The sequence below is a fragment of the Manduca sexta genome, chromosome 24 (genome assembly GCF_014839805.1).
Source record: "Manduca sexta isolate Smith_Timp_Sample1 chromosome 24, JHU_Msex_v1.0, whole genome shotgun sequence".
Classification (NCBI taxonomy): Eukaryota; Metazoa; Arthropoda; class Insecta; order Lepidoptera; family Sphingidae; genus Manduca; species Manduca sexta.
Window position 1 is genome coordinate 6,605,973 of NC_051138.1, and position 19,927 is coordinate 6,625,899.

The 19,927-nt window shown below is 35.9% G+C and overlaps 1 protein-coding gene across 3 annotated transcripts in view; it reads right to left on the reverse strand.

The window, feature by feature from the left end:
* Positions 1-84: 84 nt before the first annotated feature.
* The window catches only part of LOC115453976 (nuclear receptor subfamily 2 group E member 1), a 36,946-nt gene continuing 17,103 nt past the window's right edge, over positions 85-19,927 (reverse strand). For 2 of the 3 annotated variants that reach the window (XM_037442446.1, XM_037442448.1), the window contains 7 exons: positions 6,685-6,842; positions 6,020-6,193; positions 4,026-4,136; positions 2,710-2,949; positions 2,306-2,387; positions 1,950-2,055; positions 97-766 (listed from right to left, as the gene is read on the reverse strand). In XM_037442446.1, the coding sequence (XP_037298343.1) occupies positions 571-766; positions 1,950-2,055; positions 2,306-2,387; positions 2,710-2,949; positions 4,026-4,136; positions 6,020-6,193; positions 6,685-6,842 (1,067 nt within the window). In that variant the 3' untranslated portion in view covers positions 97-570. Of the gene's footprint in view, positions 767-1,949; positions 2,056-2,305; positions 2,388-2,709; positions 2,950-4,025; positions 4,137-6,019; positions 6,194-6,684; positions 6,843-17,095; positions 17,386-19,927 lie in introns of those variants that run through there. The other variant, XM_037442447.1, reaches the window with a different exon arrangement.

The following is a 19,927-nucleotide window of genomic DNA, read 5'->3' on the forward strand; positions in this document are numbered from 1 at the left end:
AAATAATGGTAAAATTAATTTGGTAGAATTAACTGCTAGGTAATTTTTTCAATATAATCATTTAATATATATTGATTATTCACATAAAATAATATGACAATAACATTTAACATTTACAATAATAATATAAATTATATATTTTTAGTTGACTAGAATAGATCTGAATGCACAAGATTATTTGACTAGTTTATGTTCTATTTACAAATCGTTCATCAAATTTTTCTGTAAACTGTATTATGATTGCCCCTAAATATTAATGAAAAAGTTTTAAAATTTCAGACGATTTTTTTTACAAAATTTTAACTACCCGTATTAATAAATATTACAATGATAGTTTTTTGGTTGTATATTCAACCTTAGGTGGGTACTTTTATGTTCAATTAGGAATAACGAAACCTACATAATCGATTAAAACACATTAAATTTAAACTTTTATAGGCAGAGAAGTTATAAGGTAATAACACTGATGTGAATTGGTGCTAACGGTCATTAGTAGTCGATATGTGAGCTGCATTATAAAAATGTTGAGCAGCTATATAATTTAATATAATACAGGTGACAACATTATGTTTACGGGGATGCACAATGTTCGGTTGAGGTGGGTGGGGCGGCGAACGGTGGTGCGGGCGCCGGCTGCATGCGGTACATGTCGTGAAGGAGCGTGGCGACAGACACGTCTCCTACTGTGTCTCGGAACAGCAGCAATTCCACGGACCGCGCCCTCACTGCACGCAGTGAAGGGAGTAACAGAAGGAGTCGCCCGAACCTGGAACAACTTGATTCGTCAATTTTGCCTACACCATAAATATTCAGATAAGGAAAAATTAAATATAAACAAATACCTATTTATAAAATTCCGAACAGTCATTTATGTAGATATTTATTTACTTAATTGCACTTTCATTATCCAAAGGAAGCGCTATGCAATTTGGACATTTATTTTTTGAAACAGGTAACCTGTGTCTCATTTTCAGGTTCAAGCTATAATGATACTAAACAGGGCCGTGTTTACTCATACTCGGGCTCCTGGGCACTTGAGTCGAGAATTCCTTTTTAGTGATAATGAAAAAGTTATTGAATATTTTTATTAGTACGTATTTTAAGTTGGTAGGTACACACACATATTACGCCTTTATCTCCCAAAGGAAAGTTACAACCAGGGCACCCAATTTTCGCCAAGCATGTTGTGATAGGATCCCTTTTACCAACCCGGGATTTGTACTCGAGACCTCAGATCGGTGTCGTACCATTACCGCGCATGAAATACATCTACGCCACCGAAGTAGTCAGCCATCTAAGTAAGTATATCTATATTTATGAGATTTCATGTGGTTTGAATTTCGGCGGCGGACCTTATATTAAGTACTTAGGTAGTTTCCCACGCGCTCTTAGGGAATCTTAAGCTAACTAAAAATATTTAAATAAAACGATTATTACATGAAACTACTTTTTGGACTCGCTGTTCTATTTTAAAGTAATGACACTGAAATTCTATCTTGAGTTGTTGACTGTGTTGTTAGCGATGTTCCATTGCCGTGCCGTCTATAGGTTTGCTGAGTTCGCGGGTTCCATTCCTAAGACGGGCATATTGATGTTCAGTTGTACTGCTCAGTACATTGGTATAGGCGATAGGCATAGGCGACCCTACTGCCAATAGTATAATAACAGATTATAGATTGCCATAATCTGTTATTATACTATTGGCAATAGGGTCGCCTCATAAGGGGAAAAAAAGACGCATTACTATGTATGTCATAATCATCATGATTTTGTATTGTAGAAGTAATATCTTATACTTTATAAGAGTTTAGAGTGCCAAGCATCTGGGTGTCTTATTGTGTAGATGACAACTATTAGTGAACTAGCGTAGAAACGGGATGAATAAGGGTATTAACTACATGGATGTAGGTACCTACTACCTAGAAATGTTTGCATATTATTGTATTTACCTGGTCGGCTGCCTGGTGTACCTGGTGCGCACGTAGTCCGCAAGAATGCACTGGGCCTGATCTTGCAACATCTCTACTGGTTGAGTTTCACTCAAACCAGGCGTGTCTGCACACATTAATACTTTTTAATTATGGTATTTCTGTTTTCACGTCGAACACACCACTGAACATGGTAAATACAGAAGGAAATAATGACGATCATTGAGAATCGTCTCTCAGTCGCCAGATCAGAATAAATAATATAACGTGCTTCTTGCAAAATGCAGGGGTATTGCTAATAATTAAATTTTCAGAATGAGCTATGGCTACCATCTGATGCTTACAAAGTCATAATATGGGAAGTGTCAAATACAAACCTGGTGAAAACAGTACAATAGCCTTCATGCAACCGCATTCGCTGCCGTCGGGCGCAATTTGTCGGAATCGACACAATATTTCCTGAAATGCATAAGATTTTACAATAGTTGGTATCTACTTTCTTTAATACTTACAAAAAAGCTGTTTAATGTGAATAAAGTAGTTACATATTGATATAAATTAGAAATGATTTATTTCACGGAACAATCTCGTTTTAATCTACTTAGATATTTAAATATCTAGGTATTTATATGATATGACTCATGACCTCGTGCTATGTGTATTACTGATCAATAATAACTTGTAAATCCTTTAAAGATTGTTAAGTACTCTTTTATATTTCGTGAATTTTCGAAACAAAGAGAAATAATTCATACAATAGACATAACAAAGTACTACTTACCTGTAAAGTATTGAGTTCTAAATCAGCTAACGGATCCGGCGGTAATCGCGCCCTCGCTGTTGGAGCAGTGAGTAGCGGAGCCAGGTCCCAGGGCGCGGACCACTGCGCCAAGTGCAATAGGAACAAGTCCTTCCACGCGGCACGCAGCAGCACCAACTGGTCACATGGTGCCAGCGCTTGGAAGGGGGCCAGACATCGCACCCAACGCACAGCCATGAACAACAATCGGGCGCTGGTTTCCTACGCAGAAGGAGCTTATTTTGACCATATAATTGTTATTTGTAAAAAAATGTGATTATAACATGGAGACCTATGGACATGCATACTGCACTATGATTTCATCAGTATCACCGATTCTTCCATTTTGCCCTCTTCGAGTGGATTCAATAAACTTAACGTTAATACGCGGTGAAACAATATGTCGCGACGTCGATTTAGCGTTGCGTTGTCTCATCATTATATTATGATCCCTTCAATTGCGTGAGGGAAGGTGACATGGTGTATTCGTTTTCGAATTTAAAACTGTCATTAAAAAAAGAACAAGAATTTTGTCAAGTACTACAATCCCAGCTAGACTCTCCTACCTTAAGGTACGTGTAGAGGAAGTTATTAAGTTATTGTAGAGTACAGGTTCATGAAGTTAGAAATAGAATAGTTTTAAACCGTACAGTATCCTATAACCTAATCTAATGTAGAGAAAGGCGGAAATATGTAGAGTTCCTTCAACGAACAAAGAATTTAGTCATTTTATGACAAAAATAATTTTCAAAATGTAGATTATAAAAAAAATATTAACTTTTGAGTGGATAAAAAATAAATGGTTTAAAATAATGATAATATTATTAAACACCGGTTTTACGGTATGTATGACAATCGTCTAGTCACGTCGCGAAGTACATCGTGGAGGATGGGCGGGGTAAGTCAAGGCGATAAGTCACCCTTGTTGCGACCAATCGCAAAGCCGCGCCCGCCCCTTCAGTCAAAAAGCCACCTACAGAATGACATTTACACACCCCTTAAACCGTTCTACCAAGCGGATTCCGTTGGACTTTCCTAAAACTTTTACCAAACAACGGTTTACACCCCCAAAATGAAAACAATAGGTATTTATTTTATTTACTACTGTTATATGTGAGTATGGGTCATTTATTAACAGATCGAATTGTATTTAGTATAAAAAAAATCAATCTACCTAATACAATAATGATAGTACTCAATTGGCTATCGCAATTTAATACGAACACCAAAGAATGGGATTCGAACTGAGTTCTATAAACCATTCGAAATTCAAATTAAAAATAAAATACGTGGGGTACCTGTAAAAGTTCCCAGGTTGGTGCCAAAGGTGTTCCGAGAGCGCTAGGCGGCGGCCGTAGTACTGTAGGATCTCCTTGAAGCTGCAATTGTTTTGCGCTCCACATCAGTTCCTAGGCAATCAAAAATCTTATTAATACTAGAGCAGAATACATTATTGAAGTTAGTTTCATTCAGTCGAAGAGGACCCCTGTCTTAACCGTCAACCTACCTCTGGGCATTACAATGTCAGTTTATTTTAGTATAATGAGGTGATTATTCTTGGTATGCCAAAAGTATGTTTTATATCTTAGTTGCTTTCATGAATATCACACATGTTTGTTAACAGCAGTAGACTCATTACCCGGAATCGCCTTAAAGTCTCAAATCTAAACGCTTCACTCACTCATGTGTTGGTTCCGCGCACAAGCGTCATTTAGCAGCCATATTGAGTTCTTCCATTTCTTCACGTTTGCAGAATTATATTACGTTTGGCATTCTTAAATGTAGGAACAACTTTTGTTGTTATGGCCATAGCACAATCAAATGCTAACACAATAACTTTTTAATGAAATCGAAATTTTCTACGGTGAATTAGTCCGGACCGTAATACACCTACGCCACTGAGGCAGTCTGTACCAAGTAATTGTAACATAAAAATAATTTTAACAAAAAATTAAACCGCCTTCAAAAACCAGTCAAAACCAAAAAAATATTTCACATAACAGGTGTATATTGGATACCAATTTTGGAGTCGGTGCCTAATTAAAATTGCTAGTTAGCTATATTTGTTGCATAGTCCATCTATGAGCTAAATTTCTTCCAAATCAATTAAAAGGAGTAGGTTTGCGTGTACTACAAACAAACATACTCAGTGAAAGGTGTAATACCAAGCACATGTATGGTGCTTCATCTTTTTATTTCCTCTTTTTTCGAGGCAGGGAGTGTAATACAACATTTGACCAGCTATATCTAACAAGGGAAGAATTTGGGTAGTGTACAGTTCACAAATTTAAATATATCCTTAATAGCTTCCATTTGCTGTGCTGCGGTGGTGCGTTCATCTCCGGTGACGATCTGACTTGCTAAGTTTTTACGCTGGCAGCACATTGTTTTCGTATATTCGTAAATGTATTTATCTAGCTTAACTAGCAATTTTAATTAGGCACCGACTCCAAAATTGGTATCCAATACATATCTGTTATGTGAAATTATTTTTTTGTTTTGAGTGAGTTTTGAAGGCGGTTTAATTTTTTGTTAAAATTATTTTTATTTTTTGCTTTTTTGTGTTAGTAAAAAATAGACCGTCTCGATGACGTAGTTGTGTTTTGTTCACGATACGACTATCGCGCTGAGGAGTTACACCTCTGAGTACCACTGAAAAGGGGAAAAGGTGATGCTATATATATGTATGTAAAAAGTAGATTCAAGCAAACCTAACGCAAAAACACAACTGATATATTCCGATCATAGTACAACTATTGCGCTGTGGTGTTACATCTCTGCCTATCCCTGAAAAGGGGAAAAGGTGTGATGCTATATACATATATGTACGCATGTAAGAAGTAGAGTCAACTAAACCCAACACAAAAACAAAACTGATATGTTTCACACATAGTACGACTATCACGCTGAAATGTTACGCCTCTACCTACCCCTGACACTCGGAAAAGATGTTATGCTATATGTATAAGTATATGAGAAGTATACTCAACCAAACTCAATGCAAAAACATAACTAAAAACGTCATAGGAAAGCCAAATTCGCGATTTCGTATTCTTGGACGACATAATTATTCTAGTTTTATTAGTTTTAAAACCAAACTACTGAAGCGATGTTGAAAAAAATTTTATGGGACCAATCTGCACAGATATTCTTTCGAATAACAAAAGAATTTACCAATATATATAACGGTTCATAAATGAGCGAGTTCTGAGGTAACAAACATACAAAAAAAATCACGTCGAATTGATAACCTCCTCCTTTTTTTTGAAGTCGGTTAAAAATAGCTTCTTACTTGACATTTGTCCGTGGACATGAGGATGTGCAGGAGGCCAGGCGGTGGAGGCGCCAGGAATGGCTCCGGGATGAGCGGCAAAGGGCTATGTGCACCTGCTCCACCCGCGCCGCTAGAGCCCGCCGACGATGCAGTGCTCAGCGGAGCCGGCTCGTTCATACCGCTTATACTGAACTGATCATTCATACTCATTTAAGGTGGTAGCTCAAGGTCCATTTTCATACATTTTGTTTCGGCTTTAATCTGGGTAACTAAACAAGTATTGGCAAGTAAAGAATTTAAATTCACGTCTAGTTAGTGATTAGTTCTCGCAGTTGAAGAAAAATGTAAAAATAATTAATAATCATGGATATTTCTGCCTTTAAAATTTCGTCATATTAAATTTTAAAGGCCGAAATATCCATGATTATTAATTATTTTTACATTTTTCTTCAACTGCGAGAACTAATCACTAACTAGACGTGAATTTAAATTCTTTACTTGCCAATACTTGTTTAGTTACCCAGATTAAAGCCGAAACAAAATGTATGAAAATGGACCTTGAGCTACCACCTTAAGCCACTATTTAAATAACATTCATAATATAATATTCGGTTTATTAAATGTACAATTTATTACCGTGCATGTCAGTATTCAGTTAATTTCACAAAGTAAAAAATACTTACTTGAAAATTAAATGGTTGCGGTAGTGGCGCGTACGGTGAGGGTGGGGATAGCTTCAAAGCGTGGGGCTTATGGGCATGAGTAAGCGTCGGGGCCTGGAGAGAGCTCAAGGAGCTCGCGTGCAATTTCGGCTTACGAGGCCCTCGCTCGTGCTGTACCGCTGGTGACAAAACACAGAAGCATCACAATGAGATGTGGTATAGTTACAGTTAGATTAGGTAACTGGATTTTATTGTACATTTTAATAAATTGTTTAATTTATAATTTATAAGATAATCAACGTCTAAAAGTACTATGAAAATAAAAATCAAACACCAATTAATAAGTCCTATAGTCGTAATAGATCTTAATCAATCGCAAAATTAAGAAGTTATCATTTTAATAGTCAGGTCTGTAATACACATTCTAAGTCTCCAATCACGTGTCGAAATTCAAAGGCATCAAGAATTAAGTACCTACATTTGTCTTGGGATCGTAATCGAATTTAAATATTGGACGACACCACGTTATTGTTGAAATTTGTACTTACCTACATGGGTACCATACTTACTAGCTACTATATCGTCCTAAAAGAATAATAATGGGTATATAAAGAATTGAAAGGTTTAAAATTTTTCAGTGTTCAAAATGGCAACGCCAAGTTGTTACTGTCAGTTACTTTTTGCATAACTTCGGCAACCGTGATAATTCGCTAACCTTTGAATGAGTACTTTGAGGCAAACTACAGCGTCGTCGTGTCTTCCGTCCCGGCGCGAACCAAAAGTTCATTAATTCATATTTCTGTCGGACCATTACGCTGGGGTATACCGAATAGTTTGCCAGCATACGTATTTCTTCCTTCATTAAACTTGAGGTTCTTCAAGCGGAACATAAAGAAGCAATTAAGCAGGCCGACATAACTGTGCCGACCGTCCGGTGATGTTTATCTCTTGGCGGTCGACATGTTTTTGGGCATCTCTTCACTTAACATAAGATGCAGTAAAGCCATTTTGTCTATATGTAGCACATCCACCGTCAAGCCACTCTAATCTCGTACCATATCTATGATTCGCAAATATTTATTTTCGTAACAAATGTTGGACTTAAAGACGATTGCTTTTTCAAATTCGGCGAGACTAACTTAGTGTGAGGTCGGGATTACGTATTTTGGAAAGTAGTAAATGTCCAATAATTTTCTGTAAGATCTCATAATGTTTAGTTACCATTGAAGTCGCAAATATAAAACTGTTATTGTAAAAATTGTATTGTGCGAGTAACTTCGTGTTGTTTTACACGTAGGATTATAGAGCCATGAACCGCTTATACGCCGGACCCCGGTAAGCCGGATCCCATTACATATCTATAACGTACAATTGAAGGGGCCGTGCTCACGCTAGGGTTCCTTTATTTACACTGGGCATTGTCTACATTCAAATTATGATGATTTAAGTCTGAATTATTCCTGAAACCGATTTCCTTATAAACTATAGGAAATTCGAAAGTGGAATTAGTTAAAACTAATACTTATTGTATTAAAGAGTATGCAAAAAAACATTTAATACTTCTGTAGCCATCAACGATTTCAATTACACTTATAGGAACACATTTGATTTTCTTTGAATTTTGAGTAATCTAGAACCGTGACAATTCTATTTCCTTTCAGGGTTACGTATTTGATTAAACATCTATTCCGCCATGTCCGTCCGTAGGACGTATGTAACGCTTATTTCACGCAGTAGTGCAGAAGAAAAAGAATTAATACCGACTTCATCAGGATTATAGAGAAATGTCATTAAAAGACAAACAAATACCTATCTATGGAAAAACCTTGAGCAAAATGGAAATACTTAGAGACCGCAAGATTTATCATATAATTTATTTTTGATAACCCGGACCCATGTTACTATGTTATTTATTCATAATAAAAATTTATTCTACCCATACAAGTGATTTTTCCTGTTGTACTATTGCCTTCAATAAAATTTCATAAAGCGACGACAAAGTAATTAATATGCGAAATATTTAACAATTTTCCGTATCGGATGTGCAACCCTGTTGCGATGACGTCACGCAATCAGCTTACCGCGGCTGAGTCCATGGGAATGCGGCTATTGTGCCCGCACATGGCGACGCAGCGCATACGCTGGGTTCCCGCGCGTCCGTCCGACGGTAACGTGCGGCTTAATTCGACGATCCGAATAGTGACGTCCGATGGCGATGTGAGCCCCCGATTATACTCAGAAGTCTCTTTATTTACGAATATGTATATATCTATATGTTCATGCAAATAATGGTTTAGGAGCAACACTCCATTTGGAAAATATAAAGGTAGTTTATTGACAAATTATATGTTTCCTACCACTATCTGGAATATACATAATATAAAAACGCCTTAGAAAAATAAGACGTATTTTAAATATATAAAAAGAAAGAATATCTTACGTATATTACGTATGACACATACGATTAATAAATATCATCAAAGTTAGCAATAACAGCATCGCTAGTATGTTAATATTAATATCCACACTCGTAGTAAGATCGACATGTCAAAATAATCGCAACTGACGCTATATTGTTAACCTTTTGTTTATAGGTCGCGTGTAATCCCAAATAGAACACGTGCTTTTTTCCTCAGCCTCCCCAAAATAGCCAGAATAAAGAATAATAGACTTTGTTTCAGAGGCAGTAAAAGCTAGTCTTGTACACCAGCCGTAAATAAGGGTTGGACACAGTATCTAACACGCTCAGTTTCCAGTATGACGCGGTTCAGTTTGATTTTAATTAGACAAAAGTGAAGTGTGAAACAAAGTTTTGATGTTTTTAGTGACGTCAGCTTTATTGTCTGTTACTTCCAGATATTTAACAGTAGTTTAAAAAGTCCAATTGCAGACTTCCTATGATTGTTCGATATTGAATATTTTCGACGTAAACCATGATGACTACAGGACTTCTCAGTGAACTCTATATTTGTGCACAATTTGGTAAAATTAATTACTTACCCAATTTTTTTACTTCTTTCCATTGCGACAGAGTTAAATTAATCAATTATTAATCTAGGTAAACAATGATTAAGTTTAATAGCTTTATTGACACTAGTTATTACAATATAATATACAAAAATGCACAAACCTATTAAGAGGTATTGAAGTTCCTACTTATCCCATACGGGTTTACTTATGTTTAACTTTAACCAATAAAAAAGCGAATACATTTCAGTCACACTCGCTTAAGCCATTTTCAAAAGGCGCTCACTGAATCACATTTTGAAGCGTTTAAAGGGAGATTTAACTTCAAACATCTATCAGCAAAAGCCCCTCTGTCGGTGAATTGAAAACAAACAAAACATGCTTTTCAAAAACTACATTTTTGTATTTGTTATTTTTTACCCGCGAGCAATCAACTCGCGTCGGAACGTCAATTAATTTACTGTTTGTTCGAATTTATGTTTGAGAGTTAAAAACATATTGCATTATTGAGCCATTAACGTAACAGTAGTTATTAAAGTCATATTGAATTTTTAAATTTTCCATGGTTTTAAATAATCTAGAGATTTTAAGTCAATAGTTATAAAAAACCGTACTTATAACTAGAAAAGCTACTGCAACATAGGCAGTATTTAATATTTAACGCACTCTGGTTCTAGAGTGCCATACTTGATATGAAAACATAGTTACTGAACTGTATACCGTATAGGATACAACAAAGTCCCCTACTTTGTTATATGAGGATACCGGATTTATGAGGTAATTTCTAGTAGGTATAGGTATCGGGCTGGTTGTAGCCTGTGTAAATGGGGTTCAGCGGTTGAATTCAAAGAGATGCTCAATTCTTATCGATATTCGATATATGCAATACAAATTTAAAATTTATAATTTTTGGTAGAGTCCGTCCTTGTTTCAATGTCACAATTGGGTGTAAAAAATTAAATAATATAGGTACTTAACAAGTATTACCTACGTGCAGTCGTGTACCTATACATTATTTATGTAGAGTCAATATAAATAATATAACTCATGGATAGAGTGCGGAAATCTATAAAGACCGGTATAATTCTACAATGGAGAGATACAGGACGGCAACATGTTTCGTTGCTAGATTATATAGATATATTTAGATTAAACTGTATTTACAATTAAGTCAACTAGATATAGTGACTTTGCCGTGCGGACATATAAGAAATCCTATCATACTTAATCCAGCTAAAATTGTTAAATAGAGGGGTCTCTAATATTGAAAAGTCTTTAAAACATAAAATTACTTAATTTCATATTACTGGTTGTATGGTCATTTACAGCTTTGTTTATGAACATTATTAATTTGCAACCTTTGAATTACACACTATCTTTTGTTACACAAAAACTTATCAACAGAATTGGTTTCGTGAATCAAAAATATGCTTTGTTTTATTAGCATTAGGTATCGATAATTTGGCACACAGCACGGCACCAATGTGGGCAGACGAGGAGGCACGAGCCACCGAGACGGCGGCGGTGTGAGGTGATTAATGACCCAATAATCCCGGTCGCTGCCGCCTGCCCCGTGAAAGCTTCACGAAGCCGAATTGGTGAGCGGTCAAAAGGTTTATTGACCAAAGACCAGCCGTGCACCAAGGTCTACGACAATAATTGTATCTTTAAGAACATTCTTAGATTACCGTTCCAATAACTATAATGCATGGTTAATAATTACATTAAACTTCAACAGTAATATATCCCATTGATGAACCTATAGAACACAGTCTATCATATGTAATCAAGAATCAGCGGTAAGTAGTAATAGAAATCTAAATAATAGTAAGTTAGGGAAAAAGATAGAAAGCCTTTTTGGTATATTTTTTGTGTTCTAATGCAAAAACATATAAATAGTAATATAATAATATCAGCCCTGTATTATATACTTGCCCACTGCTGAGCACGGGCGTCCTCTACTACTGAGAGGGATTAGGCCTTAGTCCACCACGCTGGCCTAGTGCGGATTGGTAGACTTGACACACCATCGAAATTCCTATAGAGAACTTCTCAGATGTACATAGTAATGGTACAACGCTGAACGTCATAAAAGGAGACATGGGATTTTTTAGTATTATATACCGAAGACCAGGCAAAGTGAGGCAGCTTAGTAATAAGGCGAAAATTGTCTCGAAGCTGGTAAATTACTGAACAAAAACAAAATTGTTTTAATATGAAAATAATTGCAATAGAACGATGGCAAGCAGCGACCTAACTTTAAATAATTAAGTAGAATCAACTGCTATCACTAGATCTAAAATTGTAACATAAAGGTACCTAACTAAAAACTATTACATTTGTTGTTTTACCGCAACCATTTACTATATTTTAAACCTTGTATGGTACGTCTTCGTTTCTCTAACGTTAGCCTCTTATTCAAAGATGATGACTCGACAAACGTGGAGGCCAAAAGGCGAGGTTTACCCCGACGCGGATAATGCCGACGTGGGATCAAGACATTTAACAACCTATTTTTTGCATCATAGGCTTTGCAACTGCTTTCCAAAGCGTATAAAAGGGAAGATAAAGAAGCAATGAAAAAGCAGTATAGCCTTTTGGTTGGCATATTTGGACTATTTTTAAAGCGAAAAAGTAATTGTAATCAATGAACACATTTTCTCACACTTCCACATGAAATGATCTTTAGTTGCGAACGAAGATGGAGAATCTCAGACATAAACTACTTTCTATACAAACCATTTTGGAATAATAACGTCAACATTAATTATAAAATTTATTTACCAGTAACGCATAAAGGCTACCTAGTCTTCCACCAGCATGAAAATCGTTAACAAACAAAATAAACCTCGAATTAAAACATAAGTATGGTAAGACCGTAATTTCCCACATTAATAGATTAAAGCAGTAAAAATAATCTCAGTGCTTATTAATTATTGAGTGTTGCATATACTTTGTATGTAATGTGTATCAACCTTCGTACGGTACATTATATAAAAGAAAGGATATGTACAGATAAAAGGTCGTCCGCAAATATTATTACCGCTCCATAGATGCGCATCAAAATCATCGCGTGGAAAATATCCGACGAGAGAACGACCCCGTGTTCCGACATTCGTTCTGACGCTAATTCCAGCCGCATTTGTTCCATTACATTTCCGACACAAAGTAGATACACGTTTGCCGAATTGACTAGGTGGATGCGACCAGTCGAGCGACAAACGAGCGAGACGAAGCGAGAACACCCACAGGAGCGACAAGGACGCACTATCAAAAGTGAGAAAGATGTATTCAGAAGTGAAATAGTCTGCTGGCTGAGCACATCATCATTAACGAGCCAGAGAGGGCGGAGGGCAGCGAAGAGGCAGAGGGGGCGCGTCAGGTGGGCGATGTCTCACGCTCAGGAACACCTGCGTGCAAAATTGCTCCTTACCGCAACTACCTCTAGGGAACTTATCTCTTTAAAGCTAGTAAGCGAGCACGACCGACCTCAGGGAATATTCTCGAGTGCACCGACATAAATATGAGAAATATCCAGGTTTTTACTCACCTTTCACCCCGCGGGGTCTGCACGGGTCCGAACAAACATCTCTTATAATAGATGTCCAACAATGTCGGAATGACGACAGGGTTTCTCACATGCAAATAATTTTGCCTTTATTTTTTGTTATATTGTTATATGACCAAATGCCTGATTCATGTTATCATTCACGGTCTAATGTCGTCTGGACGTGACCTCTGTAGGCAACAGTCGACAGCATTATAATCAATTATATTTATATTAAAGATCATAAATAAAGTTAAAGTTTTTTTGTTATAAATTTGTCAGCCGACATTAAAATTTTGTCTTTTTTGTAAAGTTTGCATCAACAGTTGCCGTCGCGGTTTTTGTTCGTCGAGTCTGTTTCAGAACTGTGCAAGTTGGAAGTGCTCCGCGCTACTTTGTTCAACCACTATAAAAATAACTTTCTTTCGTATCTACACAATAAAGTTTAAACATGATCTCAAAATACTGTATTAAATATTATTTGAGGAATTATGTTTAGTAACTTATAAATATTTTTCGTAGAGCAAAGGTTTCCTCGACTTTTCAGGATTAGGTACCTTAGGTTTTCTAGAGCGTTGTCCAATAATCAGCAGATTGGGTTGGTCTTATAACAAGAGGTGATTATTATATCATCAACAAACCAGAAACATTAACTAAAGTTTTGGTTATCAATTAATAGTCTTAGGTAATCTACTAATAAAAAAATAGGTAAATATTCAAAACCTATTTAAATTTAAAACCAATTTGAATCGACCATATGATCTAGTTATAATCTTCTAATACGTGTTGCCTAATTTGTTGCAATCTAAAATTAATTAATGCAGCGTTACAATATTTAATAAAATATCGTTCCGTGTATAATGTAATTAATCCACCTCCACCACCTCAAAATTAATTAAACATTTTGTTCAAATCTAAAAAATCCCCTAAACCAGATGCGATAGATTATCCCATTATAACATTTTAGTTTTACGTTATGACAATGCAATAATTTGTTCACGCACAACATTAAAATTAAATTAGACGGGTGAGATTTATCCCCAGGGGCGAGGGATGAATCACTCTGTCAAAATATAAGCAATATTTTAGTTGTAGAGAGGACACCGAAGCAACACGGCGGTGAATAAATCATTTAATCGGATCGTATATGAGCAGACCTCGATTGTTGATTCCTTTTGATTCTGATAGTTTAGATATCTGGACAAAAATAAGTAGTTATACGAATCTATGTTTATGTACTGTTTGATAATGACCGTTATGGTATGATATTGAAAACGATTCGGCCAATAGAGCGTGTAGAGCCATGCCTCATGTAGGAAAATCCGTAGCCGTTATTTCTATTTTTTTTTTTTTTTTTTTTTTCATTTATTTAAGGGACTTTTGTACTAGTTGTGTACATATCAGTCCCATAATATATTCTTAGTCTAATACAAACATGCATTACATTAAGAATTAACATAACAAAATCAGCATATTGTAGTAGTTATATAGTATTATTATTATTGTATTAACTAATATAAGGCTACAAATTTAAACAAATCCACCGCTGCCTTCGATGATGGATCAACTAAAATTTTGTGATAACTGCCTATGTCATATCTTTTTAAACCATATGTTTCCATAAGCTTTTGTCTCTCATGTTGGAAGCGAACACATTCGACCATTATATGATGTACATCTTCAACAGTCCCGCAGGTTAAACAATTCGGTGTTTCACTTTTTCGCATCATATATAAAAATTTGTTTAGGGGCATGTGTCCTGATCTCAACCTGTGTGCTAATACAACCAGCTTTCTAGACAGCATTATATTACTAAACCACGGTATATGAGGAGGCTCACATTGAATGGACTTATACCAGATACCCTTTTCCAATGATCTAATATTAAAATATTCTTTCCAAAGCTGGTAACAATTTACTTTATATTTTGGTAGTAATTCTGAATAATCGGGTAAAATGTCAAATTCTCTTCCCTCTAATATATCTTTTTTAGCCAGCTTATCAGCTTCCTCATTACCTTTTAATCCAATATGCGCTGGGACCCATTGCAATCTGATGACTCCGCCTTTCCGAGTAAAATCAAAAGTTGGGAAAGTACTGTGTATGCTATCGATACACCTCTGATACCAGAGGCGCATCGAGCAATATGCTGCAACGCGCTTCTACTGTCGGAGCAAATTACTGTGTTCCTTTGACCAAGACTGCTGCAGTACCGAAGTGCTTCAGATATAGCAATAAGTTCCAACGACATTATACTGATACTAGAATTAATTTTAAAACAATTTAGATAAGTTTGGTCACATTGTTTTACAGATGGATCATAGAAGGCAGCTCCTCGACCATTATTGCTTTTGGCACCATCTGTATAAATGACCCGCCATCCTAAATATTTGTTATTGAGTTCTTCTATTACATTACTTTTTAACAAATTAAGTTCCTGTAATTTTTTAGGCTCTTTTAAACAGTCCATCTTGAATACTATTGTATCATTAGAAACAATATTAGTAGCCCACGTTTCCATTGAAAACATAGTTAAAGGAGAAGAAGAATGTATATCATCTAAATAAACTTCCGCAATAGTCGTCGCCAATAAGGGCTTCTTTCTATTGTTCCAAAAACTGTTGTGTCTAAAAGAATACAAATGCGTTAAAAGATTGACCGTAACGTTGTCCTTCCAGGATCTAGCCTTTAAACAGTACTTTAAACCTAAGTATTTCCTTCTAATATGCAGTGGCGGTACACAGAGCTCGCTTTCCATCACATGAATGGGTGTACTTCTTATAAACCCTCCAACTATGCGCATTGCCTGATTCTGAACCCTATCCAATTTATTACAATGAACTTTCGCACTATTATCAAATAAAAAAGAAGCGTAATCTAACCTACTTCTTACTAATGATATATATATTCTACGTAGATGAACAGGATGAATTCCCCATGAAGTACCCGACATAACCTTTAACAAATTAATAAATCTTTGTGCTTTATCAACCGTTATATTTATATGTTTTCTCCACCGTAAGGAACTATCAAGCCATACACCTAAGTATTTATACGACTGAACAGATTGAATTTGGCATTGATTAACTTCTATTTGCAACTGTTGTTTTATTTGTCCTCTACTAAAAATACAAAACTTTGATTTTGAAGTTGATAATTGCAGTCCTAAGGAGAGAAGTATATCTACTAATATTGTTAAAGCGTTTTGGATTTTGTCTATACTCGTTGATATATTTTTACTTCTACTATAAAGAACAAAGTCGTCAGCATATTGACAAATATGTACAGCCTTTATTTCCCTACAAATCGAAGAAGTGGTTATGTTAAATAAAAGAGGCGATAACGGGTCGCCTTGTGCTAATCCTTTACTGGTATACCTTTTTAACGTGACACCACAATCATCTTTTATTTCTAAACACCGATAGCTCAGAAAGTTCCAGAGGTATTCGCATATTAATTTTCCAATACCAAGACTGTCTAATATGGTGGTTGTTTTCTCCACTAGAACATTATTATAAGCATTATCAATATCAAGAAAACATGCAATTGTGGGTATATTGTTTGTAAAACCTAATTGAATTTGAGTCACTAAGCGAACTAAACAATCAATGCACGACTGTCCACGGCGAAAACCGGTTGTAAACGGCGATAGCACGTCATTCTTTTCAATAAACCATTCAACACGTCTCGCGATCATAGAATTAAATACTTTACACAGACAACATATTAATGATATAGGTCTCAATTTAACGGGCTGATTATCAGTGCCACCATACTTTGGAATAGGAACAATAGTGATGTCTCGCCACTGATTTGGTACAACCCCAGTCTGTATAATTCTATTATATAGATACAATAAATAGTATTTTCCATTAATAGGCAAATTGTAAATCATTGAATAAGTAATTTCATCCTTACCTGGCGCCGTATCGTGTTTCTTAATGCAGTGACACATTTCGCTTAAAGAAAAATTCGCTTCTACCCTCTCATTCCTCGATCTAAAGGTCGGCTTACATGGTACGACAAAATCTGGTGCAAGACTACATAATAAAATTTCTTTATCCACTTTATCTATTACGACTTTTTGAGATCTATAACCTTTCATCCAACGTAAACGCCTCCACATGTTGGCGGCTGATACAGACTCGTTAACACTGTTGCACATTTTTTGCCAACCTAATAACTTAGCCCGATTTATGGCTATTTTAGAGGTTTTGATTTTTTCTTAAAGTATTTTTAAATTATTAGGGATAGAATTTTTTCTAAAACTCGCTAAAGCAAGGCGTCGCTCGGCCACTAATTTCGATAAGGAAGGGTTCCAGTAAGGTTTTGGTTTGAAGTTACTCGAAGGATTGTTACATATTTTAGTCATAGGGATACTCTTGTCAGCTGCGGATTGTATAAGATTAATTAATGTTTCATATAATTTTTGTACACAAGTCTCTTTAGTAGGATAGATAATATTATCATTAATAAAAGAAGAGTATTTTTTCCAATTCGCTAACTTTATATTTCGTTTTCTGGAAAATTTTAAAACGTCCTGATAGTTCAATTTCATTTTAATAAAGATATGGTCACTGCCTAAATTTTCACTTGTCACGCTCCAATCAAAATTAATTGCTATATTTGCTGCAGCAAAAGAAATATCTGGGGAGGAGCTCTGACAGTTATTGTTGATCCATTTAATTCTTGTAGATTGGTTATTATTGAGAGAAACATAGTTGAATTCTATCGCCGCATCATATATTTGCCTACCACGCGAGTTATTATTGGGGGACCATGTAGTATGATGTGCATTGAAATCGCCAGCAACTAAACAACTGTGTCGAAATAAGGAGAATATCGAATCCCAATCTGATTGAACAGTCCGTACCGTAGGGCGGCAATACACCAAAATTATATTTTTTAGACAACCACAGTTCATTAATTCAATACCTAATATTTCTATACCCTGATTCTGGTGAATGACATTACATACCTTAGCTTTGATGGAATTGTGTATCACTATAGCTATTCCGCCATATCCATCATTTCGGTCTTTTCGAAATATGTTGTACCCACTAATCCGCAACTGCAATTCTGTGTGTAACCATGTCTCTGAAATCAAGGCAATATGCACCTTATCTTGTAAAAGATAAAGCTCAAACTCTAATAATTTGGATTTCAAGCTCTGTGCATTCCACTGCATTATTGTCAAACAACACTGTTTTTGGACGTTATCCATTGTTACTCATGAACGTGACAATTCTGCTTAACAAACTTTCTTTTTTGAAATATATAACTAAACATCGTACACACTCTTCAAAAATCACACTACACACACAACTAAACTTTTCTATAAAACCTTTGTCTGATTTCAAAATGGCCTCCACTTTCTGTATTAATTTCGGTAAAATGTTTGTTGTAAAATTGTAATCAGACGTCTCCTTCAATTTGCTGTAATATCCCTGATTATCATTTTGTGTATATTCTGGAATTTCTATTTCCGATTCTGAAACTTCTACTAATTTCTTGCCGGCTTCTTTTTCTTTTGTTAACTTAGGTTTTCGTTTCTTTTTCTCGTTTATCTCACTTTGGGATCTATGCGATTTATCCTCTTTCCCAACTTTGTCGATTTTTTCAGAATCATTAGATGTTTCCATCTCTTCAGCGTGCACAATCGCATTTGTGATAAGTACATTTTTGTACGTTTGATTTTGAGTAACTACGTGATTGTACTTCCTATTTTGTTCTAGTTCTTCCGTTTCCGTGTCAGTTGTCTTCTTCTCCTCCAGATATATTACTAGCGCTTTTTGATATGTGCAGTTTTTGCTACTCATTATACTCCTTATCTCTTTTTCCTTTACGAACATTGGGCATCCCTTAAACAGAGCCATATGTGGACCTTTACAGTTAATACATTTAAAGGTATTAGTATCACAATTCTTATGTTTTTCTCCACATTTGGGGCATAAGATTTTATTCTCCGGGCAAGCTCGTATTAGGTGACCGAATTTCCAACAGCCAGAACACTGGCTTACTGGAAATGTGTACGGTTCCACTTTAAACCGACACCCGTATCCGAAGACATACGGGGGTAAAGTAGAACCTTTTATACCCAGTCGTACTGTCTCGCAGTCTACCCATTTGCCTTCTCCAGATAAACGTTTCAATCTTTTAAAAGAAACAATTTCTTGTTCACATTTTAAAATTTCCATAGCTTCTTTTTCATCAAAATCTAAGTCCACGTTCCGCACTATACCATATGAAATGGTTACCTCATTAGTCATGTGGCATTTGTAACCCATTGTCGTAAATTTCTCATGGTTCAACATTTTTTCAGCATTTAACTTGTCTCCAAAATGTATGAATACTCGATATGGTCCTTTGTAGGCAATTTTAACAATATTCTGAAAGTTCTCAGCTTGAAGAAGTTTCGCCATTCGGAATTGTTTCGGCAATATCTCCTTAGAAGTCATACTTATCACATATTTTTCTGCAAAAGGAGTTTGTAAGACATCAGTGACCCTTCCTGGGGGAGAGGATTCTTTGGAAAATCTTCTTGCAATTCGCTTACTCCTTCGTCTCACCTCCGTGAATTCATTTTCTCCAACTTCATCACTATCTTGACGTAATCTCTTTTCGCGTCTTTCATCGTGGTCTTCATCACACCTCTCACTGGTCTGTATCTGCTCATTCCCGTTAATTGTTACCTCCCCGGAAGCACTATCATTATCGCTCGAATCATAAATTCGAAAGTCTGCGGGCACC